Source organism: Glycine soja, chromosome 19, assembly GCF_004193775.1.
Source record: "Glycine soja cultivar W05 chromosome 19, ASM419377v2, whole genome shotgun sequence".
NCBI classification, from domain to species: Eukaryota; Viridiplantae; Streptophyta; class Magnoliopsida; order Fabales; family Fabaceae; genus Glycine; species Glycine soja.
The window spans coordinates 36,752,812-36,779,324 of NC_041020.1; the positions used below are offsets into that span (position 1 = coordinate 36,752,812).

The 26,513-nt window shown below is 32.4% G+C and overlaps 2 protein-coding genes and 1 pseudogene across 4 annotated transcripts; all 3 read right to left on the reverse strand.

Annotated features, from left to right (window-relative positions):
* Positions 1-10,293: 10,293 nt before the first annotated feature.
* On the reverse strand, positions 10,294-13,718 carry LOC114398802 (annotated as a pseudogene).
* Positions 13,719-13,818: 100 nt separating this feature from the next.
* Positions 13,819-17,799, reverse strand: LOC114400567 (beta-glucosidase BoGH3B-like). Of its 2 annotated transcripts, none has more exons than XM_028363067.1 (10): positions 17,673-17,799; positions 17,128-17,370; positions 16,823-17,027; positions 16,141-16,231; positions 15,922-16,067; positions 15,395-15,638; positions 15,193-15,297; positions 14,907-15,089; positions 14,595-14,799; positions 13,819-14,436 (listed from the first exon to the last, which is right to left on the reverse strand). In XM_028363067.1, the coding sequence occupies exons 2-10, from the start codon at positions 17,360-17,362 to the stop codon at positions 13,940-13,942; spliced, it is 1,911 nt and encodes a 636-aa protein (XP_028218868.1). In that variant the 5' UTR covers positions 17,363-17,370; positions 17,673-17,799; the 3' UTR covers positions 13,819-13,939. The 2 variants fall into 2 exon arrangements, with proteins under 2 accessions (XP_028218868.1, XP_028218869.1); XM_028363068.1 differs by lacking the exon at positions 17,673-17,799 and adding an exon at positions 17,566-17,650.
* A 2,910-nt stretch (positions 17,800-20,709) lies between these two features.
* On the reverse strand, positions 20,710-25,216 carry LOC114398238 (beta-glucosidase BoGH3B-like). Of its 2 annotated transcripts, XM_028360417.1 has the most exons (11): positions 25,064-25,216; positions 24,819-24,858; positions 24,302-24,544; positions 23,993-24,197; positions 23,353-23,443; positions 23,133-23,278; positions 22,270-22,513; positions 22,072-22,176; positions 21,800-21,982; positions 21,488-21,692; positions 20,710-21,378 (listed from the first exon to the last, which is right to left on the reverse strand). In XM_028360417.1, the coding sequence occupies exons 3-11, from the start codon at positions 24,519-24,521 to the stop codon at positions 20,882-20,884; spliced, it is 1,896 nt and encodes a 631-aa protein (XP_028216218.1). In that variant the 5' UTR covers positions 24,522-24,544; positions 24,819-24,858; positions 25,064-25,216; the 3' UTR covers positions 20,710-20,881. The 2 variants fall into 2 exon arrangements, with proteins under 2 accessions (XP_028216218.1, XP_028216217.1); XM_028360416.1 differs by lacking the exon at positions 25,064-25,216 and having other exon boundaries at positions 24,819-24,982.
* Positions 25,217-26,513: the final 1,297 nt, after the last annotated feature.

Here is a 26,513-nt window from a genome sequence, read left to right on the forward strand (position 1 = left end):
TTACGGAATATTGTAGAAACAATGGATAACTGACTAACAATATAACCGGTGACTTCATGATTTCTTCTCATCTGGAACCTCTTTATTCCTTTGTAGAACCTTCATAACTTTTCAAATGAGCTTATAATGAAATGATAAACTTCAACTTTATTTCTATTGAAAATTCAAACAACAAAATATTTGTAAATCATAAGATATAGAACATAAGTAAGACTCTCACTAAACTAAGGTACTATCAGGAATTACATCCATGTGAGCATTATGCTCATGAAAACTTTAATTTTTAGACCTTCAGTAAGTGGATCAGCTAACATGAAATGAGTCCCTATATGTTCTATGCAAATTTATATTTTTTGAATTCTTTATTTAACAACGAAATATTTTATGTCAACAAACTTTTACTTGGTTAAATTCTTAATAATACTGCTAAGATATTATTCCAATAAACACCCAATGACTTCTTAATGTTGGCAACAATAGACAAGCTAGTTACAATAATTTAGTAGTTATAAATTCTAGTATGATGTCTCATAGCAAAAAATATTAACTCCACCAATATGATTAAATGTGGATCTTATGTGGAGTGATTGCTATTAAGATATTCAATAAAAATCGAAGTCAGAATACCTAATGATCTACTTTTAGACTTTCGACATGAAAACATGTAGTTTTTTTTTCCTTCAATTAACGCATTATGCGCTTTACTACTTTCTAGTGTTGCATACCAAGATTACTCATATATTACCTTATGACTCCCACTAAAAATTAATTTAGGACAATAATAAAAACAATAAAAAAATAAACTTAAACCTACATGATAAATTGCAATATATCTATTTTGCAATAATAAATCGTATGATGATAATAGGATGTCATCAACATATAATACCAAAATAATAAATTTATTCCTACTAAACTTTTAGTACACGCAATCATCAATCAAATTTACCTCAACACCATAATAGAGATAATCTTGATGAATTTTGTAATATCATAGACGAGAGACTTATTTAAAAGTATAAATGGATTTCTTTATTTTTCATACCATAGACTTTGGATCATCTTAAACAAGATTTTCTGGTTGCATCATATAAATTGTTTCATCAATGTTTCCATTTAGAAATGTAATCTTTACATCCATCTATGCAAAACAATCGTCAAAATGATCTACAATATCATTATAGTCTTAAGAGAGTCTTTCTAAGAAATAAAAAAGAAAGTCTCTTTGTGATCAATGTCTTCCTTCTTGTAAAACTTTTGGCGATAAGACAAATTTTATATATCTCAATATTATCCATTGAATCCGTTTCAACTATAGATATTTATCTTCAACTTATAGGTTTCACACTTTCAGACAATTTGAGGATATCCTAAATGTCATATTCAACCATCGGTTTTATTACATCCTTTATGGCATCAATCCACTTGAGAGTTTGAGCACAACATGACTTGACTAAAGTCAATTAGACCTTATCAGTCAACCTAATGTCATATTTATGTTCTTAAAGAAATATAACCAAATCATTCAAATTACATTTTTTTTTCCTTTCGCTCGAGGGTCTTCTTAATGACACTTCTTGAGACTATTGAGTTTGAACTTTAGGTGGTGCTTGAGAGAAAATCTTAGTGTTGTCTTGTCTTTTAATAATGTTAGGAGTAACATTATTATTTAATTACCATATCCGTTTCTTGAACAATGGTAAGTACAAAGACTTATCTATTGTCAATAACATGTTATTCTTTAAAGACAACATTTTTTATGTTTCCTTCCCCTCCAAACTCAATTTCCTCAAGGAATCTTGCATTCCTGTCTCAAACATGATTTTAAAGTGGGATTGTAAAACTTATACATGCGAGAGTTTTAAATGTAACAAAAAAAATTATAACTAATTATCTTTAACTCTAGCTTACCTTCATGCAGCCTATAAGGCATTGTTTCGGCTAGACATCCCCAAATTACATATGCCTAATGTTGGGATTTTCCTGCCTCACACCTATACGGGTTAAAAGTGACTACTTTAATTGGTACCCTAAAAAGATATAAATTGCATTCTTTAATGTCTTTCCCCAAAGTGACTCTGGTAGAGAAGAATCAAACTTCTTACCATATCTGCATAAGTCTAGTTCCATCATTCTGCAACTTTGGTCATGCTAGGTTTGCCTAACATTATATGTTGTAGAATAATTTCACAATTATTGAAGAAAACACATGGGGGACTCCAAACGTTGCACCTGAATTTCATTTTGTTTGTTTATTTTTCCTTTATATACTCAATATAGACTATAAGGCCCAATCAATATAAATGATTCAAAATTTCCTATAACACAAGCATCCAAATTCTCTATTAAGAGATATGACTTATGCGCTTATGTTATAAAGTAACAAAGTTCTCATTTAATTTTTAGTTTTGTACCACCTAAAATTGTTTGCTATAGGAACACTCAAATATCCATAAAAGAACTCATAACTTACAACATTTGAATCACAAGAGAGACTAACTTTATTATTTCTAATTGAACAAGAATAACTGAATTTGTCCAAATCAAAAATGAAATTTGGTTTAATAAACAGATCGATATATGTCTCAACCAAATTCAAATGAAATTGAGTCTTTTAAAGCAACATAAAAGTTCCTATAGCTTCAACTGCAACTTTATGTCATCACCCACATAGATGAATCTTTCATTATCATTTGGCGGATGACTCCATAGGTATCATTGTATAGACATGCTTATGTGAGTAGTAGAACCAAAATCTACCCACTAGCGTCCTTTGAAACAAAACTAAATTAACTTTAAAACAAACAAAAAATGAGAAGTTTATCATTCTTCGCACACTAAATAGTGTAATTAGGACACTTTTTTTTGTCTCGTCTTACAAAAAACAATAAAGAAATTCCTTATCTTGTTCTCTTGTTTCTTCTCTAGAAAAAAAAATAAAAAACTATGCAATATCCTCAACTCTTAACTGACTCTTTTCAAACTCTAAATTTTATACATGAAGCTTTGGGATTTAAATAATATGAGTATTTTAAACCGTAGTAGTAGCAACAACAACAATTGAAGAAAAGAAAATAAACATACAAAGCACAAATAATCTTTATGGTAAATTTCAAGACCCAAACATGATACCTAGCGCACCATTAATCCTCAATCTTTGGATTGAAAAAGACTAACTACAAGTGACACTCTCAACGCATTGATCAAACTTTGATAATAAGTCTTGTCAAACAAATGTTGTCTTTGGACACTCCATTGCTCACATGGAAAAATATATGATAATTACTTCGGTCAAATAATGATTATCTTTGAAAATTTCATTATTCACATGGAAGATCACATTATTTATAATCACCACATGTTTACTATCACAAACATGTAATTATTTTTCCAAATTGTGTCTTCCTTTGGGTCAAGCACAATTCGCATGAATAATTTCATGCAACATCTATGTAAATTCAATTAAATCAACTTACGCAACAGAGGTTACCTTGACAACATGTTGTTTCAATCCATTTAACCAAAAATACAAGAAAATTTAATATAATAAATGAGAGGTCTTAAAATTATGCAACTTTCACATATAATTAAATTATATAAAAATATATATAACAGAACATGCAAATATTTTATAGAACAGACCAATCACAGGATACCTAGCACAACATTAATTCTCAGTCTTTGGACAGAGAAATTAATTTGTAATTAGTACTCTCAACGCAATGGTCAAACATTGACAATAAATTCTATCAAATAATAGATTTCCTTTCTTTGGACTGATTATTATTCACATGAAAACACCTTATAATTATCACACATTTATCATCACACGTGCAATATTATTTAGCCAAATTGCGTCTTCCTTTTGGCAAAACACAATTTGCATAAATAATCCCATGCAAAATTCTATGTAATTTTAATCAAATCAATTTTCACAATATGGATTACATTGACAATATATCGTGCCAATCAATTTAGTTAATAAAAAAATACTAGACATGACTCGTTGACAAGTGTAGCAATTCGTTTTAAGTAGTACAAGACTTGGAAGTCTGAGTGTTAAATCCACAGAGACTTTGGTTGTACTTAAAGTGATGCAAACCCAATTATTGAGCAATTAGAAGAAGTAGAAGAGATAGAGAATTTCAAGTGTGAAATTTGGAGTAAAGCAAAGAAGAAAAAGGATAACAAGAAAATAAACAATAATTTAAATGCAGAAAGATGAATTCAGAATGTGATAATGTTGGGACCTAATATGCCAAAACTACTTGTAATGCAATGCTAATAATTTCTCTATCTCATGAAATCCCTATTTCCACCCACATCTACTAAGACATTGTATATTTGGTTTCCCACACGAATAGCCTAATTTATTTATTCCTTTCTCCCAAATTTCTTTGTAGAGATAAAAATAATAAACCGCATTAAGATTAAAGATGCAAAAATTGGCAAAACAAATATCAATCTATTTCTACCAATGAATTTATTTAGATACCTTTCCCTAATTTTTTTAGAAAATAACCATTTTTCAATGCATTACCCTCTAAACATTATATGGATGATCAAAAACAAAATTGCATTAAATAGATAATGGAAAAAAATTACATTAAAAAGTTCGGCCTGCCAGGCTCCCAACAAAAGGGGTTTAGCCTCTCATAGCCTTGAGAAGCTTAACACTTCAAAGACTAATGTGGATGAAAGACGGGGTTGGATGACTATAAGAAAGAAATAGGGGAATGACTAAGAAGGAAGGTTTCCCCTAAGGGATAGACTCAGGCTTTAGATTTCTTCATTAGAGAGCTTTGAGACTCGGTGTGTTTTTTCCTTCAGCTTCCTATTCCTTTTATAGGCCTAAGGTAGCTTACTTTTCACGCTGACAACGCGCACTTCTGGTAGCAAGAATGGCGGTTTAATCACGCGCTTAGCGCAATGTTTGCACTAAGCGCGACCCTAGGCCTTCTTTGCACTAAGCGCGAGCTGGCCGCTGAGCGAGCATGCACGCTGGGCTTGTCTCGTGTGCTAAGCAAGCTGTCCACTTCTTCCAACTTTTTCTTCCAATTTTTGCATCAATTTTCCTCTAAAACACTTGAAATTTTCTTTTGACTTTTGCTCATAAAAAATTGCAAAGATATTAATTTCTTTATTATTTCATTAAAAACAAAAGTAAAGTGAAGAAATTACAATCATTATTAGTCAAAATTGACTATTAAATTAGCTCAGATTTCACAGTTATCACATACAAATAAATGGGAAGGATCTGTTACTATTAAATTTACACTCAATCACGATAGTAGAAAAATATAAAACATTGATTACGACAAGTGAATATCTATCCTTAAATTATATTTAACACTATCACTAATTTATACTTAAAATAAGTTGTATCACATCCGTAAATAAAACTATCACAAATTCATGAAAGAAATAAAAAAAACACCAAACACAAACAATACAATAAACCGATACATTTCAAAAATCTCGTGTCAGTGCTTCTAATCTTTATAGTTTGTTCCATCGTACCAATACAAACAAAAGAATGAAAATTAATGTCATGTACACAACGTGATGATGGCATCCAAAGTATTCACAAATTGCACAAAATAACTTTATTAAAGCCATAACCAATGTGGCTTTGAATTCAACGTAAAAAGGTTTTTGGAAACCCAAAAAAAATGTGGAGAGCCTCCTCAAATATATATCACAAGCCACGTGAACAAAAGTTATGCATAAATCCAAAAAGTATGCCGAAAAATAATAGAATCGAATTCAAACCAAACATGGAACATTGCAATATTTGAATTTATCGACAATTAATATGTATTGTTTTAAAAAAAATAGGGTCCATATAACCAAAGCAATTCAGGTATAATTAGAATCAAATAACTTTAAATCACAATAATCTAACAATAATGATGGCTCTGATACCCCTTGTTGGAATTTTAGGGGATCCTTATAAAATACCAATAACCACTAGTAACACATTACGTTAGATTATCAAGAAGAGTTTTAGGAATGTCTGGATCCATAATGATTGATCAAACAAACGCAGCGGAATCTGAATCTGTAGGTGATTTATGATCAATGCGCTCTTCTTAGGATCTGTTACGAAATGTTGTAGAGACAATGGATAATCAACTAACAACATAACTGGTGACTTCATGGTTCTTCCTCAACCGGAACCTCTTTATTCCTCAGTAGGACTTTTGTAACTCTTCGGATGGGGAGATGAGAAACTATGTGTGACAGCTCGGTATATTGGGGACCATAATCTTCTTATAGTCTGTTAACTTAATAAGGTTCTCATTATCCCTTAATGAGCTAACACTGATATCTGCTCATTTAAGTTTACATCATCTAATTTAGTTGTCTAACAGACTCACTTAATTTGATCACATAAAATAAAACCCACAAATGATAAATAACTAATATAATTGTCTTATAATATTAGTCCACATTAATTATATGAATAAAAAATTCCAACAGACGTGACACCTGACGATTGTCACGTGTTAAAAAAATGACTTTTCAATTTAATCTTTGAACTTAACAACTTGTTGTCATTTATGACTTTGAATTTAATCACTTACTAATATTTTTGTTCCTAAACTTAGTTACATAAAGTTATTTTGGTCCCTAAAAATACTCTTGAATTTTTAATTGAGTCTCGTGTATATTGTATACTCTAACATGACAGGTGACAAGTACCTTCTCTATTGAGAATATAATGGGTGAACTATATTTTTAACTTATAATGGGTTAGGTCTTCTAATACTTAACAATTAAACAACAATATGAAAACTGCAAAGACCGAAAAAAATAGGGATGAGATGTACTACATTTGTCCTATCGAAAGGGTATGTAAGAAAATGATTGTCACTTTTATTTTCCTTCCTTTTGTGTTGTTCAGTTTTTTTAATTGTGTTTTCATCATTAACATTATTCCATAAAATAGATTAATTAACTAATTAATTAATTAATCTAATATTCCACACATATTAATAACTTGATTTGGATAGAAGATTGATTTGGAACTTATAGAATATTGTTAATAATGTTTTGGATTTAATATTTACTATTGTGATATAATCACTTATAAATTAATTTCATATTTATAGTATATTTAAATGGCAAAATTGTAGAAAATAGAAGTGACAAAATATGATAATGTCTATACTAATAATTTCATGTAATATGAGACTTAATTGAAAATTTGAAAAAGTGCTTTCAGGGACCAAAATGATAATATGTGTTAAGTTCAAAAACCAAAATGTCAGTAAGTGATTAAGTTCATAGATTAAAATGATAGTAAGTTGTTAAGTTCATAAACTAAATTGAAAAGTCAAAATTTTGACATGTGACAACTGTTAGTTGCCATATCATCACTAAAGATGTCATGTAGGCACAACTATTTGAGTTAATGAAGGAGACTTAAATGGTAGGACAAATTTTGTCACACTTTTTGCACATTTAAAATAAAATTTTAATTTTTCATTTTTCAAAGACCTCACTGTCTATGCCTAACAAATTCAAGGACGAAAATTGGTATTTACCCAATGAATGTACCTTAAAACGCAGTGTCACGTGAAGAAAAACATACAATGTTACCATTTTTAAAAAAAATTCTACCAGATTTACCCTTATCTTACTCTTTCGTGTTTGTTAGTCTTATTTTCATCCCATCATTATTGTTATTTAAACCTTATCTAAAAACTTATTTTCATTCTATTTTTATTATTCTTTAAACTCTAATTTTGAACCTCATCTTCATCCTATTTTCATTGTATAATACTTTCTATATCACATGTAACATTGTGTGTGCTTTCCTTCACGTGAAACTACGTTTCAAGGTACATTCGTCACTAATTTCATCTATTATATACCTTAATTGCAAAGCAAAACTTTTGACAATGGCTTCCCTTCTTTAAGTGCGTTCAAATAAGCATTCATTTTCTAATCCAGGTTTACTCCATCAATTATTGCAGGTTGCAGTGTCATATAGAGGGTAATCAAAATATAAAAAAGGAGAATGGGGGTATACTTAACAAAAATAGCCTATAAATAGCACTTACCTAAAAGAATTGCGACACACCCATTCAAGAAAAGAGCCCAAACAAAGTCCAACATGAATCCCTTGCAATAATAACTGAAGGCTAAAAAATTGCAAATGATAATTTTGGTACTTTAATTTTTAACTTGTGATTTTTATTTTTTATTTTTTTCCACTATTTTAGTCTCTACATTTTAATAAATTTATAATTTTAGTTCACTTCCTAATTTTACATATATTTATTTATCTTATTCTTTATATTTTAATTAATTAAATTGTTTTATTATGGTACCTTAAATTAATTTATTAGGTTTATGGTTCAATTAAACCAAATAAAAAATGAAACGTATGCAGAATTGATAATTAGACTAAAATTATAAAAAAATTAGAATGTAAGAACTAAGTTCATAATAGTTCTTCAAAAAAAAGAAAAGATCCGTGAATAAAAATTACAAGAACCATAAAATTATGGATCAAGAATTAAACTGTACCAATATTGTAATTTAACTTAAACTAAAATATCTTCTTACTTTGTTGGAGCGTGTCTAAATGTCCAACTTTGGTGTTCAACCGAAGGGTTATCTATTAGGTAACGTGCTAGAAGTGAGTTATAACTTATAAGAGAGTGAGATGCAAGTTCATTTTATATATAGGTTGAGTATTTTATTCATACAACTTTGAAAACACCAAATGTTCTTTCTTTTTTACAGTAGAGAAAATAAGAGCAAGAAACAGACAGGATTACACTATATAGTCCTGATAGAGAGCGTCCAATACAAAGTCTGGAGCCAAGCTCCACCTAATAAAATCATGATCATACGAGCTTCTTGGCTCGCAAATCGCAGCATCCATCTTCTAGCAGTCTCGAAGTACTTTGAAAACATACACTACTAATTAAGCTGTGTTTGATTGTATGTTTGTTATTTAGAAAATATAGGCACAAGACTAACTGTTTGAAGTTGCAAATAGTAAATCAACAACAGTTTCTTCCTATAGTCAACAGAAAAAAGAAAAAATAGATGAGCATATAACCAAATAATATACACGGACATGTTTTATTTGCTTGTTATACCTACCTACAATGGAACTTTTATGAAAGAAGCTAATATGCTAGCACTCACCATATGCAACACAAAAGGACTGATACGTTATTTTATACCTCTTTGTTTTTATGTCTCAAAATGTTAGAAATGATGGGAGAATATGAGACAAACACAATTGAAAATAAAAAGGCTAAATTATCAAATGTTTTTCTTTGGCAGATAAGAATTGTGGACAGATATTTTGGTGTTGTTTTTTCAGTAAAACATGACACCTAGTACACGATATATTTTCATTGTCCTTAACAAATTGAAAAAAAAAAATCCAAAACATTACACTAGTGTTTTAATTGAAAAAAAATATTCCAAAAACATCTCTAGAATAGCACCTAAGTCTTGTCCTTAACAAATTATCAAACACAAAGTGTTTTCCTCCCATCCCGCAGGACTTCTTTCCACCACTCACAGGCTTGATAATCATTAATCAAGAAGCTGAAATAAGTTAGATACATTTACAACAAAATATATGTCTCCATGTATGAAAATATTAAATTAAAAATAGGAGACTTATCAACAAGTCTGAATGCATGAACGCGACTTTCCTCAGATCGTGTGCAATGTATAACATAAATAACTACTTCTGCCCATGCCTTTCCCCATTTCCTTGTCTTTATACTTTCTTTGCTTTTACAATTGCCAGAGAACTGAGAAGCATACATTAGTAATCACCAAAACAAATGCAATGCTATCTAAATTCTTGGAAAAATCTCAGTAGTAAAAATTGTTGATGCTAATGTGCTCCATTTAATCACATCTATTAGGTCAAGATTCTATCTCTACATACCCTCTTGGTGGAACAGTAACCTAAATTTCTTCTGCACTGCATGCCCCTCATTGAGGATCTAACCTTACACAATTGTAAAAGCGTTAGATTGTTAAAACTATAATTTGATCACCCTCTGGATCTCGATATAAATGAAAGAGGAAGTATCAATATTTAAATTACACAAAATAAACATATTTTGAACAGCTAACAGTAACTGTGGCTCTAAAAGTAATCGCGCCTTCGTCAAACTCAAATTTCTTTGCAAGAAAAAGAAAAATAAAAGAGACATCACCATACTAGTCTGCATTATTAGTGTTTTGATAGGAGATGCAAGTGACTCCAAGTTGATGTGAGTCATGTGAGCACACATCATAGATTTCAAAGAACATAAGGGAAGTTCCACAGAAGTAAGACATTGTATTGATTCAATATGAAGAAGATACAAAGGAAATGAGAGGGTTTGAGCTGTATTTATAGAGCTCATTAGAGAGCCTAACAATCTAACTAACAAACTAATTTTCAACTAACCAGTTTTCAAATAATATCCTGTAACATACATCAAACAAACATCCATAGTGCAGTCTGTAGTGAACTGGCATAATCATCAAGGACATAAATCAAAAACAAATTGAGAAAGTGCTCAAGAACAACAACATGCATTATGGAAACCCAAAAACAGAAAGGCCTTCAACATTTATCAGGGTTATGAAAGCTCTCCACTTTCTCTTCCACTAACTCTTCTTCCAGATATTCTGTTCACCAATCCTAATCTGTTTGATGTGTGATATTTGGTTCCAATTCTCTCCAACTTGTGGCTTGTATTTGTTACATAATTCAGGACAATCTTCAATTTTCAAATGTTCAAGGGCAGTGAGGCAATGGATGCCATCTGGAAGAGACCGCAACTTTGGACAATCTTTGATAAAAAGTAATTTCAGAGAAGTTAGTGCTGGCAGCCAATCCGGAAGCACCTCAAGATTGCAAGATTGTAGCACTCTGTTAGTACCAAGGATATTAAAGTGTTTAGATCCTTGAAGCCAATGAGACAAAGTCACAAGCTGTGGCAAAGAATAAAAAAATATTGTTTTTAGCCTCAAGTTGAAATTTTGATCTTCTTGGTCATTGGACAATTCCAACTTCTCACAGTTCCTTACTGCCAAAATCTCCAATGCAGGAAAATGTTTACTTTCAAGTCGCATAGACTTTAATCTGTTACCGCTACTAACATACAATGCTTTAAGAAAAGGGAGTTTTATCCCTGAGAATAAAGACTCCACATTATTGCAAAATTCAATACTCAAATGTTCAAGAGAACTCAAGTTTGAAATTGCGTTCTCTGGCAAAACAGATTGCTTTGTGGTCATGTCAAAATCTCGAAGACTAATCAAGTTTCCTAATCTTTTGGGCAAAGTTTCAAGATTTGTACACCCACCAAGAAACAACATTTGCAAATTTTGGAGCTTACATATGGAACCAGGGAGTCTCTTAATTTTCATATTACCACTAAGGTTGAGATATCTTAAATGCTTTACCTTCCCAATGGATGTAGGCAAAGTTTCAAATGTACAACAACAACAACAACAACGCCTTATCCCACTAGGTGGGGTCGGCTACATGGATCAACTTCCGCCATAATGTTCTATCAAGTACCATACTTCTATCCAAATCATTAAGTTCGAGATCCTTTTTTATAACCTCTCTTATAGTCTTTTTGGGTCTTCCTCTGCCTCGAATTGTTTGTCTTCTTTCCATCTGGTCCACTCTCCTCACTACAGAGTCTACCGGTCTTCTCTCTACATGCCCAAACCACCTAAGTCTATGTTCCACCATCTTCTCTACAAATAGGCGCTACTCCAACCCTCTCTCTAATAGCTTCGTTTCTAATTTTATCCTGTCGAGTCTTACCACACATCCACCGCAACATCCTCATCTCCGTTACACCTACTTTATTCTCATGTTGGCTCTTGACCGCCCAACATTCTGTTCCGTACAAAATCGCCAGTCTTACCGCAGTCCGATAAAACTTTCCCTTTAGCTTGATCGGTACCTTTGCATCACATAACACCCCCGATGCTTTTCTCCATTTCATCCATCCTGCTTGAATGCGATGATTCACATCCCCTTCAATTTCCCCATCATCCTGTATTACAGACCCAAGATATTTAAACCGTGTGACTTGAGGGATAATATGGTCTCCTATTTTCACCTAAATCCAAAATCTTCAAGTATTTATACACTGAAACCAATGTAAAGAAAGCTTCAACAGTGGCTCCCACACCTACTGATTTTGCGGTGAGTGATCGTGGCAAATCATTTTCAACAAAAGATAGATGCCGAACATTCTCAGGTATACTTCAAATGTGGGAATTTACAAGTAGACACTCACCTTTTGCAACAAGCAGGGCAAGATCATGCACCAAATGATGTATTCGAAATGAATTAAAGGGGCCATAGTTACAAAATCTTGAATAAAAGATCTCGACAGTAGTTCATACAAATACTGATTGGCAATATCATCCAGTGTCCTGCTCTTTTTTGGTGATGCAAGAAGTCCCAGTGCACTCCAAAGCGAAGCTACAGACAAACTGTTGAATTGGTAATCCTTTGGGTAAAGGGAAAACAAAGCAAAACATTGCTTCAAATAGGACAGCATGAATCATAACTTAATTTGAGTGCAGGTAAAATGTCATAACTTTTCTGTGGTAAATTCCATATTTCATTGTCTCTCACATATTCCCACTCATTTGACTCCAATTTTGAAAACAGTAAACTCCCTAATGTTCTCAATACCAATGGAACCTCTACATTTTTTCATAATTTCTCAGCCAATATTTACCAAACGAGGACACTTTTCCTCTTCTCCTACTTTAAATGCCCATCTGATAAATAAAGACGATGAATCCTCCAGGGAGAGACCTTCTAAAATGTGAGGGGGAACTGTGCTCATCATGGAAGCTATGGAGTGACTACGCGTAGTCACTAGAATTTTACTTCCTGCAGAACCTACTTGTATTAAACAGTGCAACTCAACCCATTTAACATAGTCTTCATTCCATACTTTGTCCAAGAAAAGTAAGAATTTTTTACCGTCAAGTTTGTTTTTCAATTGATTTTGTAGTTGCTCCAGATCAAATATGTTTAAATTCTGTTGGCAATGAGGAGCACGAGCATCAAAAGCAGAATCATTAGCAGAGTTGATGATTTTAATAATCAATTGCTTGACATAAAACCATCCCCGTAATGGGGATAACAGAGAGACCTTTATGATCATCCATGGGATTCTGCTGCATCAAATGCCGTATGATCTCGCCTTTGTCTTGTTCCCTTCCTATTACATCTGAATCAGTCACATGGGAGTGTGCCATTTCTCTCCTATGCACAACACCTCTCCCAACATCAATTGTTTGAAGACCAAACTTATGCCTATCAGCTGTAACCTTGTACAGTCTCTTGCTGATATATTTAATTTGTTGAGCCATCATATAATGAAAAACAAGTGGATTAGAAGTTGAGAATAAGCCACCTACCTTGGTTTTGGTGGTGCCATGAGCATTGACCACTTGCTTTCGCAGTGTTTTGCACTCAAATTCATCGAGCGCGTCTTCGGTGTCAGAGAAGACATGTTTGAGCTGCCTCAGCCATTCCCGCAGCTCATGGTTCTGCTCCTGCTTTTGCTCTGCATCCAACAGCACAGCCTTGACTGATGAGAGTGTCTCTGAACAATACTGCACCTCTCACTCTAACAGAGTAACAGTATTTTAAAATTTTCCTTCACTAAGGTTGCAATAGTACATAGCGGACTCATTTTGCATTTAATGATAATGAGAACGATATTAGGTGTTGAAATAGGCCAATAGATATCGCAATCTGTATTGAAGGATAGTAAAATAGCTAATTGATAAAAATTTATCGTTGAAATGTTGCAAAGATAATATAATTAAGGTAAATTTGTAATATTTTATCACATGTTAGTAAATAAATCCTACCCTCTTTTATTGTTTATAGTTTTACATAAAAAAATATACATCAAGAGGAATAAAGGGCCTTAGAAGGTTTGGTAGAAAGGCCAAACCCAAATGGGAAGAGGGGATCATAGTGAGGATCTCCAACATTCATTGGCAGTTGATCAACAGTTTTGAACCATGTCCTTGGAAGCTTTCCAGTGAAACCATAGCCGCCATATAAAACATCAGCCACACCTTGGCCTTCGCTACCTGGGAGCCATGCAGCAACAAGTGCATCTATTAAACCAACATATGGTTCAATAACTACAGGACGACCAGAAATAATGATAACCACGCATTTTATTGCTCCACAGACATTTGTTATGATCTTAGGACCAGGTTCTGGGATTGTCAAGTTCATGCTGTCACCATACATTTCAGCATAAGGGTGCTCCCCTACTATAACTATGGCATAGGAAAATCCATTGGATTTGACAAACTCTACATCAGGGTTCTCCTTGTAGACCACTGTGGTTTCAGGATCAACAGTGTTTTTCACAGCAGTGAGAATTGTAGTCCCTGGTCATACAAAGGTTCACAAGAACAATAAGAAACAACAGTAGACAATATATAGTTGTTAATGACAGAGATATAAATTATAATATATATATATATATATATATATATATATATATATATATATATATATATATATATATATATATATATATCTTTACCTTTGAGAAGATTGTTTCCACTAACTCCTTGCCATTCTATGGTCCAGCCACCACACTGATATCCTAGATTATCAGCATGGCTTCCCGCAACAAGTATTTTTGGCGACTTTTTAGGAAGAGGCAATAAAGGCTTGTCAGCAGATTCACCATTTTTCAGAAGGACCATTGATTTCCTTACTGCTTCCCTAGCCAAATTTCTGTGTTCCTGTTGAGAATTTTGGTAAACATTTAAGAGTTACAAGGTGATCACTATATCTAATTGTGAACTTGGGGAAGCTAAAGGAAATACTTGAGGAAAACAAAATAGTTAACCTGGATTCCTAAATATTTGACCAAACTGTAGTCAGCAAAAGGGTTCTCAAAAATACCCATCATCAACTTAACCCACAAAATTCTTCCCACTGCATCATCAATTCGACTCATGGGAATGTGCTTATTTTTCACCAACATGGTTAGAACATCTATGAATTCTGTGTAATGCTTTGGAACCATGAACTGCAAAACCAAGCAAAGTGTGTGATAAATGATAATATTAAACGTGTCCTCTTTGGATATACATCAATTCAAGCTATATCACGTACTTTTGGCCTAAACTAACCATGTCAATGCCAGCAGAAACTCCTGCTTCAATTGAATAAGTGATATTTGCACGAGGTGGAGAGGTGATCCTATCAAGACCCTCAAAATCTGAAATGACAAAGCCCTGACGTAATCCAAGAAAAGGCAAGGGGTTATTTAAAAGTGTGCAAATATAATGATAACAGGTTTCAATGCAATAATCAACAAACAAATTATTTTACCTTGAAATGGAGAGTATTCTTGAGGAAGCCAGTAATAAGATCATGGTGAGCATGCATTTTTACTCCATTCCAACTGGAGTAAGAGGCCATAATGGTTGCCACACCCTTGCTGATTGAGCTGAAGTAGCCTGGCATGTGAATTTTCATCAATCCATCTCTATCTATAACAGTGTTGTGCTCATCAATCCCATTGATTGTTCCACCATCACCCACGTAGTGCTTAGCACAACCTATAACTTTTTCTCTGTCCAGCAATACATAAGTATTTCAGAAACTAAATACTAACTACAAAATCAACAGCATAATTTAACATAGGAATTCTATCCTGTTCTGATGCCTAGTAACTTTCTTTCTAAAGGTTAAAGTTAGATGTTAGAATTAGAACAGGTAAGTATAACTCGTGTTCTATGGACCGTTTAACAATTCAATAGAATTAAGCGCAAGAATATCAACTACCAAGGTTCAAAACTAACTGATACTGGAACAATCATATCAAAATAAAGTTATTTTGTTTTCAAAATTCTTACTTTCCAGTGATAAAAGGGACACCCTTTGGTGAATCATTAGGGATGTCCCCTTGCAATCCTGGTATAATTTCAGTCATAGCTTGAACTAGTTCAGGATCTTCACTGAAGCTTTCATAACACCGACCCCATCTTGGATCTCTACAGACCTACAATGATTATAAGTCTGTGCTAAAAGATCTGTATAAGTTAAGATTAAAAAAGTTGGTCGTAATTACTTACTGCTATACAAGGTGAATAAACATATTGAATTCCTGTTGCTCTAACTTCAAGGGCAGTTGCAGCTCCAATTCTCTTAACTAGTTCAGGGTCCCTAACCAGCAAAATGAAAATATCCAATATTACCTTTTGTAACAGTAAGTGTATTTAGAATAACAATAGATAATTTGTGCGAAAGGAAACCAGGCAAAACATATATTAAGTTTAGGACAATAACATACCAGAGTAAAGCATTTATTGGATACAAACCAGATAAAATAATTAAATTCAGTTTCCAGACTAGAATGTGCAAGTCTGACACAAACCTATCCTATGCATGTCTGAGTTGCTTTAGAATCTGTTGTAATTAATGCCTGAATTGGTTCATGATCAATTGATCATGGTTCAAACTTCAAATATTAGAATCAAGTATAGGTCTACAGAATATAATTTTTAAAAACAAAAGGCTAAGACATATGGAATGCTGCTAAAGTCAATGGACTTTTATTTGTTCACTCACTTTCTTTTATATTCATTGTGCATCCCTTCTCTCTTACCATCTCTTCCATTTTTTATTTTTTATTTATCATTTCTCACTCTTTCTCTCTTCAACATTTTTCTTCTCTTCCTATCACTCTTCCTTTTCACCCATCGCGTCTCACACCCTTATGAGACAAACATTACTGATATCAAATTATCAATATACCTGGTAGCTCCAAGGCCAATATTGTGAGGAAAAATAGTTGCGTTGTGAACCGTGTTGTGGCCATGAACGGCATCAATCCCATAAAACATTGGAATTCCGAGCCGGGTTGATAAGGCACCCTTCTGAAATTCATTCACCATGTCAATCCAGGTTTCAGCAGAAGCCTGTGGAGCTGGAATACTCCCTCCCTCACTCAATACAGCCCCTACTCAAAAGACAAATAAGTTCCATTTTTAGCCAATTGAGTGAACATACCACAAACAAAAGGGGAAAGAAAAAAACTAAGAAAAGGGTCTGGTGATTACCAATAAAATACTTCTTAAGTAAATCAGCAGATACATACTTGCGCTCAACCTGCAACATTTGGCCAATTTTCTCCTCAAGAGTCATCCTGCTAACAAGATCCTCAACCCGAGTATCAGTTGAGTGTTTAGGGTTCTTGTACTTCATGTTTTTTGCATCCAACAACCCTGACCAGTTAACTAGTAGCCAAAGCCCCACCAACAAGATGGAGATTTTAGCCATTCCCTCCAGATCCATTGAAGGTACTGAAACAAATTCAACAGAATATGTAAAATTCAATGTCCATAAAAACTTAATTCCACTTTGCACATAACTCAAATGCACCAAATTAATCCTTCAATAATGAAAAACACACAATCTCTAGCACAGAAAGTCAGAAACTAATTGGTACACAGAACACACTGCTCATTAAGGCTAACAGAAAGCCAGCAATTCATTACTTTGAGACTCAGACTCATAGGCTTATAGAACGAGCATTCAAACACATTTTTTTAAAATTAAAATATCCTATGTCTAAACTTGTTCAAGTTGTATCATAGTATCATACCTTGGGTTTATGTAGAAACTAGAAAGGGGAGTTTGCCTCAGGTATCACTGCAGAAAATGAAGCATCGCCCATCACTGATAATGCTGATATTTATTATTATTAAAGTATGGAAAGATGAGTCAGATGAAATTAAGAGTAGCATATATATATATATATATATAAAAAAAAATCTTTCGCTGTGTTTGGATCTACTATACTACTATAGTCTATAGTAATTCATAATCATGTTAACATATAAGTAACCTAGATTTTTATTATCGGTTTAGAATTGATTTTTGAATAAACAATTTAAGTAATTTTTACATTAGATAAAAAAAAATAATGAATTTCATTTCTAACTTATTTTTAAAATAAAAATATTTAAGTAGATATTAAATCACTTTAAAATTAATTTAAACCAAAACTTATTACTATAAAATGTATTTTATTCAAAAATCAATTTTAACACATTTTATAAATGAAGAAATCTTTGAACAGATACTGCACAAGTCCACGTCCAATGGGAAATTGGGGGGAATCTTAAGAGACCAGTGTCAGTATCTGTCACCTGAAAGCAGTCTCTAATTATTAACACACAAGTGTCAAAGACCGAACACTTGTAAAAATATTAACGCAAAAGGCCGGCCAACAGAAATTATATTTATATGGAAATGTTATCGTTTTCTTTTACCTAAAAAATGCTACATTTGTTAAGAAATTACAAGTTGCTTTTATTCGTTAAAAAATTGGGTACCCAACATGATAAATATTTTTGTTTCTAATTTAATTTAAAAAATGATTAAACAAATGAAAACATGATAAAACACCATTTTGTTACTATCATGGGACAATTTCTTCTCCTAGTAATATTTAAAAGGCATACATACCTTCATTCCTTTCTAATTGATTGGAATTTATTTAGTTAAATTTATTAAAAATGATAAAATTTGTCATATTTAATGATTTTCTCTCATAATCTCTAATAAATTTTAACAAATTAAAAAAATGTTTTTGAAGGAACATCTTAAAAAATGTGTTGCTGCACTCCTTGTTAATTAATAATAGAAGTAACTAGGTTTTTTTTTAGGAAAACGTACTGAAATTTTTTATTCTAACTTTTATCTTTTTTATTTCAAAACACACGTTAAATTAACAATAATTATAATATATTAAAATATATAGAATAGTATATTATATATTTTAATATACCATAAAACTTATTTAATGTATAAATATTAGTGTTATAACAGTTTTAATATTATTAATAGTATTTATGATATATTAAAACATGTAATAATATAAATAATTAATATTAAAAATTTTATTTTAGTAAACTTTATATTATTTTATTTTGTGTTGTCCATTATCTACCAAACGATGTACATGACAAAAATTTATTTTGTAACTTTGTCTTGATCATGTATTGTTCTTCTTGTTTTGTACCTTTTGCGTATCAAATGTACCCTTAAAATATATATTTTCAATTAGAGAGTGACAATATTTTCTCATAATTTCTAATGCAATTTTTTAAATATTTGTTTTATTTTAATTTTTTAACTAATGTCTTAAAGATTTTGATCAACAACCAACAAATTGTTGGTTTGGGTGATGTTGAACTTGATTTCTTTAAGTAAGGTCTTAAGTTCAAGTCTAGTGGATAAAAAAATAAATGTAGTTGAGAGGGGAGATTTCACTAAAGGCGATCAACTAGGCTTTCCAGCAAAGATTAATGATAAACTAAACTAACAAATATTTCGTATCAATGTCATGAATAAAAACAAGACTTTGGTCAACAAAACTTGTCTTTTTTCATAGTTATGGTAATAAGATTTAAATTTTAAATCATATATATTTTTTCTAAATTTCTCTATCGACAAACTAACTTTAGTGGGTTAGGAAAGTGTACTAAGTAGAGCCTAATAGCTTAGGAAAGTATTACTATTGTTGCATATTTTATATAGGTAAAACTATATTTATATGACAGATTGATAAATTATTTTCTTGATGTGCAAAATACTATCAAATAACTTTTTACTGTAATTATCAAAAGAAGACCACTTTCCGGTTCCAAAATTGGTTAAAACTTGTTAGTATTGTTATTTTGTGAGTTTGTTGGATATGTATAGAAGGTCAGATCACCTAAAAGTGTTTGGTTACTTAAATTTAGACTATGTTGGATGTATGGACTCATGGAAATCCACATTTGGATATATTTTTTCTTTTAGCTAGAGGAGTGATCTCATGAAAGAGTGCAAATCAAGCTGTGATTGTTACCTTCACCATGGAAGCTGAATTTGTGGCGTGATTTGAGGCAACAATTCAAGCATGGTGGTTGCAAAATTTTACCTATGGGTTTGGAATTGTAGATAGTATGGTCAGGCTGCTAACTGCTGAGGATTTAATACCTTTAGTTGTAATGCTTGTACTTGCATAACACTTGAAAATTCAATTAAAGTTGTGGTTTTGCTGTTTCTTGTCATTCACATTATATAATGTAATGGCATGATGTATCTTTGAAGGGATATTAAAGACTCAAATTACAGGAACAAGAAAGACTCATTTTTCTTTCTGAAATGAAATCACAAAAAAACTGCATCAGAGAAAGAAAGTTAAAGACACACTTCGCGTAAGGTTTCAGAAGAAGTGAAAAAGCCACATTAAGAGAACATATCTACATCATCATAAATACAAAGAAGAAAATCCAACAGGGGAAAAAGCTTTCAAGTAAGGACATAATTAGAGATCAAAGTGTCTGCATCAAGGATTCGGATAAGTTCTTGAAACCCTCTTGATGATAATGAGGAACAACGAGAATGATGATATCTAAGATCCCAAGTTCTTTAGTGTAATTTTCTTTATTGTTGAACCTGAAGAAATCTATGCTCAAGTTTTGTCAGGACAGGAAAATAAGAAGAAAATATAAATGAACTAAAACAATTTTACCTGAAGCAAGAAAAAGAAATCTCTAATATAAAAAATATGTTTAGAGATGTTGGAGTACAAGTATAAGATTAAGTTTTACATCGTGTGGAAATAAGAAGGTTGAACACCATATAAGTGAAGACAAGACGTATAAACTTGAGTCTTAAGATTTTGGATTAAAGTGTGATTTCAAGTTCACTTATGTGATTGCTTATAACTCACTGATATAAATCTTCTCAGTGTTTATCCCCCTCAAACGCACAACAACAAATGAAGATGATATACAGACACACAAATAAAGATGATAACTACTCAGAGTAAAAGCCCTTAGTAGGTTTGGTAGAAAGACCAAACCCAAATGGGAAGAGGGGATCATAGTGAAGATCTCCAACATTCATTGGGAGTTGATCAACAGTTTTGAACCATGTTCTTGGAAGCTTTCCGGTAAAACCATAGTCACCAAATAAAACATCAGCCACACCTTGGCCTTCACTACCTGGGAGCCATGCAGCAACAAGTGCATCTACTGAATCAACATATGGTTCAATAACTACAGGACGGCCAGAAATAACGATAACCACGCATTTTATTGCTCCACAGACATTTGCTATGGTCTCAGGACCATGGTCTGGGATTGTCAAGTTCATGTTGTCACCATGCATTTCAGCATAAGGATTCTCTCCTACTACAACTATGCCATAGGAAAATTCATTGGATTTAACAAATTCTGCATCGGGGTTCTCCTTGTAGACTACTGTGGTTTCAGGATCAACAGTGTTTTTTACAGCAGTGAGAATTGTAGTCCCTGGCAATACAAAGGTTCACAAGAATAATAAGAAATTAGAGTTGCAATATATAATTGATAATGATATAGAGATATATTTAAAAAAAGAAAAAATATATGGTCTCTTTACCTTTGAGAAGATTGTTTCCACTAACTCCTTGCCATTCTATGGTCCAACCACCACATTGATATCCTAGATTATCAGCATGGCTTCCAGCCAAAAGTATTTTTGGCACCTTTTTAGGAAGAGGCAATAAAGGCTTGTCAGCGGATTCACCATTTTTCAGAAGGACCATTGATTTCCTTACAGCTTCCCTTGCCAATTGTCTATGCTTCTGTTAAGAATTTTGGGAAACATTGAAGAGTCACAGGGTGATAATTATATCTGATTGTTAAATTAGGGAAGTTAAAGGAAATACTAAAGGAAAACAAAATAGCTAACCTGGATTCCCAAATATCCGACCAAACTGTAATCAGCAAAAGGGGTCTCAAAAATGCCCATCATGAACTTAACCCATAAAATTCTTCTCACCGCATCGTCAATCCGACTCATAGGAATGAACTTGTTCTTCACCAGCATGATTAGATCTTCTATGAATTCTATGTAAAGCTTTGGATTCATGAACTGCAAAACCAAGCAAAGTGTGTAACAATATTAAGTGTGTCCTTATTGGAACTATATGCATCAATTCAGGTACTTTTGGCCTAAATTACCATGTCAATGCCAGCAGAAACTCCTGCTTCAATTGAATAAGTGAAGTTTGCATGAGGTGGTAAGGTGATCCTATCAATACCCTCAAAATCTGAAATAACAAAGCCCTGGTGTAATCAAGGAAAAGGTAAGGGGTTATTTAAAATTGTGTCCATAGGATGATAAACAGATTCAATGCTATATTCGACAAAGTATTTTACCTTGAAATGGAGAGTATTCTTGAGGTAGCCAGTAATAAGGTCATTGTTAGCATGCATTTTTACTCCATTCCAACTGGAGTAAGAGACCATAATGGATGCCACACCCTTGCTGATTGAGTTGAAGTAGCCTGGCATGTGAATTCTCATCAATCCATCTCTATCTATAACAGTGTTGTTCTCATCAATCCCATTGACTGTTCCACCATCACCCACGTAGTGCTTAGCACAAGCAAGAACTTTTTCTCTGTCCAGTAACATGAGTATTTCAGAAACAAAATACTAACAGAACCAAAATCAATAGGATGACTTCAAATAAGAATTCAATAGCATGGCACAGCCAAACCTAAGCAGCATATTGATTTAGGTACAAAGTCTTTCATAATTTGCTTTAGGGAACAAACTATCTATTCCCTTTTAATCATTTGACCTATTTTGTCCTAGCAGCTCATGTAAAAAAAAAAGGAATGAAACAAAAAATGAATAAAAGGAGCGAGAAAAGACAATCAACTTTACATATATTGTTCTGAAGCATAGTAACATTGTTTCTAAAGGTTGAACTTCCATGTTAGAACAGATACAGCATTAGGATATGGAGAAGATTTGTGAAGCTACTCAAGATCAAGGTTTTAAATTGTAGTCACAGTGGTGTTAGTTTTGTCCCAATTTTTAATATTGAGGGGAAATTGCAAATAAATGAAGCCATTGCAGCTACAATTGCGGTCATGAAGAATAACACTTTTTCTATGGACTGTTAAACGATTTAACAGAATTAAGAGCAAGAATATCAACTACCAAGGTTCAAAACTAACTGATACGGAAACAATCATCTCAAAATTAAGTTATTATGTTTTCAAAATACTTACTTTCCAGTCATAAAAGGGACACCCTTTGGTAAATTGTCAGGGATGTCCCCTTGCAATCCTGGTATAATTTCAGTCATAGCTTGAACTAGTTTAGGATCTTCGCTGTAGCTTTCGTAACAGCGACCCCATCTTGGATCTCTACAGACCTACAACGAGTATAAGCCAGCGCATAATGATCTCTATTAGTTGAGATCATAAAAAGTTAGTTGTAATTACTTACTGCTATGCAAGGTGCATAAGTATATTGAATTCCTGTTGCTCTAAGTTCAAGGGCAGTTGCAGCTCCAATCCTCTTAACTAGTTCAGGGTCCCTAACCAGCAAAATAAGAATATCCATTATTATCTTTGTAACATGAAATGTGTCGATTACAATAAGAATAGAATAATTTGTGCTAAGGGAAAATCCTGAATGACTTACATACCCAAACTCTCCATCAATTAAAAAAATTATGACAATAACATACTAGAGGAAAGCAGCTTTTTGGGTATAAACCAGATAAAATAATTATATTCAGTTTCTACATTAGGACGAATTAGGCCGTGCAAGTCCGATACAAACTTATGCATGTCCGAGTTACTTTACAATCTCTGATGACTAATGTCAGAATTGTTTCAACATCATGGCTTAAATAACAGAATCAGGTATAGGTCTACATTTTGTTGTAAGAAAAGCTAAGACATATGAGTGCTGCTAATATCAATGGGGTTTTGATTCTTTCACCCTCACTTTCCCTTATATCTCTTCTATCATTCTATCTTTATTCTTCCTTTTTTTAATCACATCTCTCACATTTTCTCTTCCTTTGACCTATTTCAAACCCCTTTAAGGGGTGAGACTAACATGATCGATATCAATATACCTGGTGGCTCCAAGACCAATATTGTGAGGAAAAATGGTTGCGTTGTTAATAGTGTTATGGCCATGAACAGCATCAATCCCATAAAACATTGGAATTCCGAGCCGGGTTGATAAAGCACCCTTCTGAAATTCATTCACCATGTCAATCCAGGTTTCAGCAGAAGCCTGAGGAGCTGGAACACTCCCTCCCTCACTCATTACACTCCCTATTCAAAATACAAACAACTTTCATTATTGGCCAATTTAATGAATACACAATAGAACAAAAAAGGGGAAAGGAAAAAAAAGTCTGGTCTAGTATGGTGGTTACCGATAAAATACTTCTTAACCAAATCAGCAGATGCATACTTGCGCTCAATCTGCAACATTTGGCCAATTTTCTCCTCAAGAGTCATCCTGCTAACAAGATCCTCAACTCGAGTATCGATTGACTCTTTAGTGTCTTTGTATTTCATGTATTCTGCATCCAACAACCCTGTCCAGCTACCTAGTAGCCAAAGCCCCACCAACAAGATGGAGATTTTAGCCATTTCCTTCACACCCCCACTAGGCACTGAAAAAGCAAATTCAACACAATATGCAAAACTCAATGTCTATAGAAAAACTTGGTCCATTTTGCACATAATTCAAATGCCCCACATTAACCCTTCAATGATGAAGAACACAATCTCCAGCACAGAAACTACATTGGACACACACTGTTCATTATTGCTGAATGCTGACAGAACCCCAGCAATGCATTACTTTGAGACTCAGAGTCAGAGACTTACAGAGAAACATTATAAAACTTATCTAAGCTGTATCATACTAGTAGTCATTATTCATACCTTGAGTCTATGTGGAAAGGGAAGCTTGCCTAAGATGTCACTGCATAAAATGAAGCAACAACCATCACTGAAAACACTGACATTTATTGTGAAAGCATGGAAAGAAGAATTGGTGGCAGTGGCAGAGGTATAGAAATCGGATCATTACTATTAGCGTATTGATAAAGAAATCTTTGAACAAATACTCCATATGGGAATCTAACAAATAAAAAAAAAAAACAGAAAAAGAGGAGGGTGAATGTTACCTTGAAGCAACCACTTTATCAAAGGCACTAATGTCAGCAAACACTTCTATTATAATAATCACACAAATACACAATAGGCCAGCCAACAGAAAACATATTTATAGGGAAGTGTTAATGTTGTTGCGTGTTTTATTGGTAAACTATATATATACGAAAGATAACAAAATTATTCGGATCCAGACCCAGTTTTTAGGACCTCCAACGGGAACTTAAATAGGCACATATGGTTATGCAAAAATACTAAATAATTAATATTTATCGTATTTAGCAGTTTAGAAAAGAAGACGACTTTCCTGTTACGGAATCGGTTAAAACTTATTAGGTAGGAGAACTCACGTGGTGAATTCATGAATATAAGTTGAAATTTTTAAAGAAAATTTACACATGTATAAAGAATAGTACTTTTGCGTAAAATATCATACAATTATACAACTCCACTTAGTGGCGGATCCAACTTAGCAGGTGAGATAATTGTCCCCACAAATATCATACAATTAATTACTCATTTCATCTCTATAGTTTCATTATTTGTATCTTTTAGTTCTTATAATTTTAAAGTGATTTTTTTAGTCTCTTTTTAATTCTTTTTTAGTCTGTAGTTTGAAAATGATTTTTAATTATTATAATTTATATTTTAATTTCATTTTAGTCTTTATAGTTTGAAAGTGATCTTTTTAGTTCCTATACTTTTTATTTTAATTTTTTTAGTCCTTATCATCAAAATATGAGTAATATTATCAATTACAATTAATTACAAAAATATTAACTAGTAATTCGTAACTAATTTATCACAAGATAATTTGTAATAAAAAAATAGTCTATACTTTATAACTAATTTGTAGCTAATTATTTTTATTTTTTTTTGTAATAAGGACTAAAAGTTAATTAAAATATAAATTATAGGGACTAAAAAGATCACTTTCAAATTATAGAGAATAAAAGAAAATTAAAATATAAATTATAAGGACTAAAAAGACCACTTTTAAACTATAAGGACTAGAGAATTAAAACGTAAACTATAAGGACTAAAAAAAACAACTTTTAAACTATAGGGACTAAAAGGTACGAATCGTGAAACTATAAGGATCAAATGAGTAATTTAACCTTTTTTCTATTTTTGTTCCAAAAAAATGGTATTGCTCTCATGATTCACGAGATAATCTTCATAAATGAATATAATAAATTATAAAAAAAATCAAACAGAAAATAAATTAATATTAAACTTACCACTTCACCTTTCTAATTTTTAATAGTATTATCAATAAAAAAAATCATATATCTAATGGCGGATCTTGATAAAAAAAATTTGGGAATTAAATAGTTAAACAAATACACTTAAGATCTTGTACCGCTTCATTTATAAAATAATTTTTATACTTACTAAAAGAACATAAAAAAAGTTGTGGGGCCATGGTGGCCCCCGCTCCTATGAAACTTAATCACTATATAT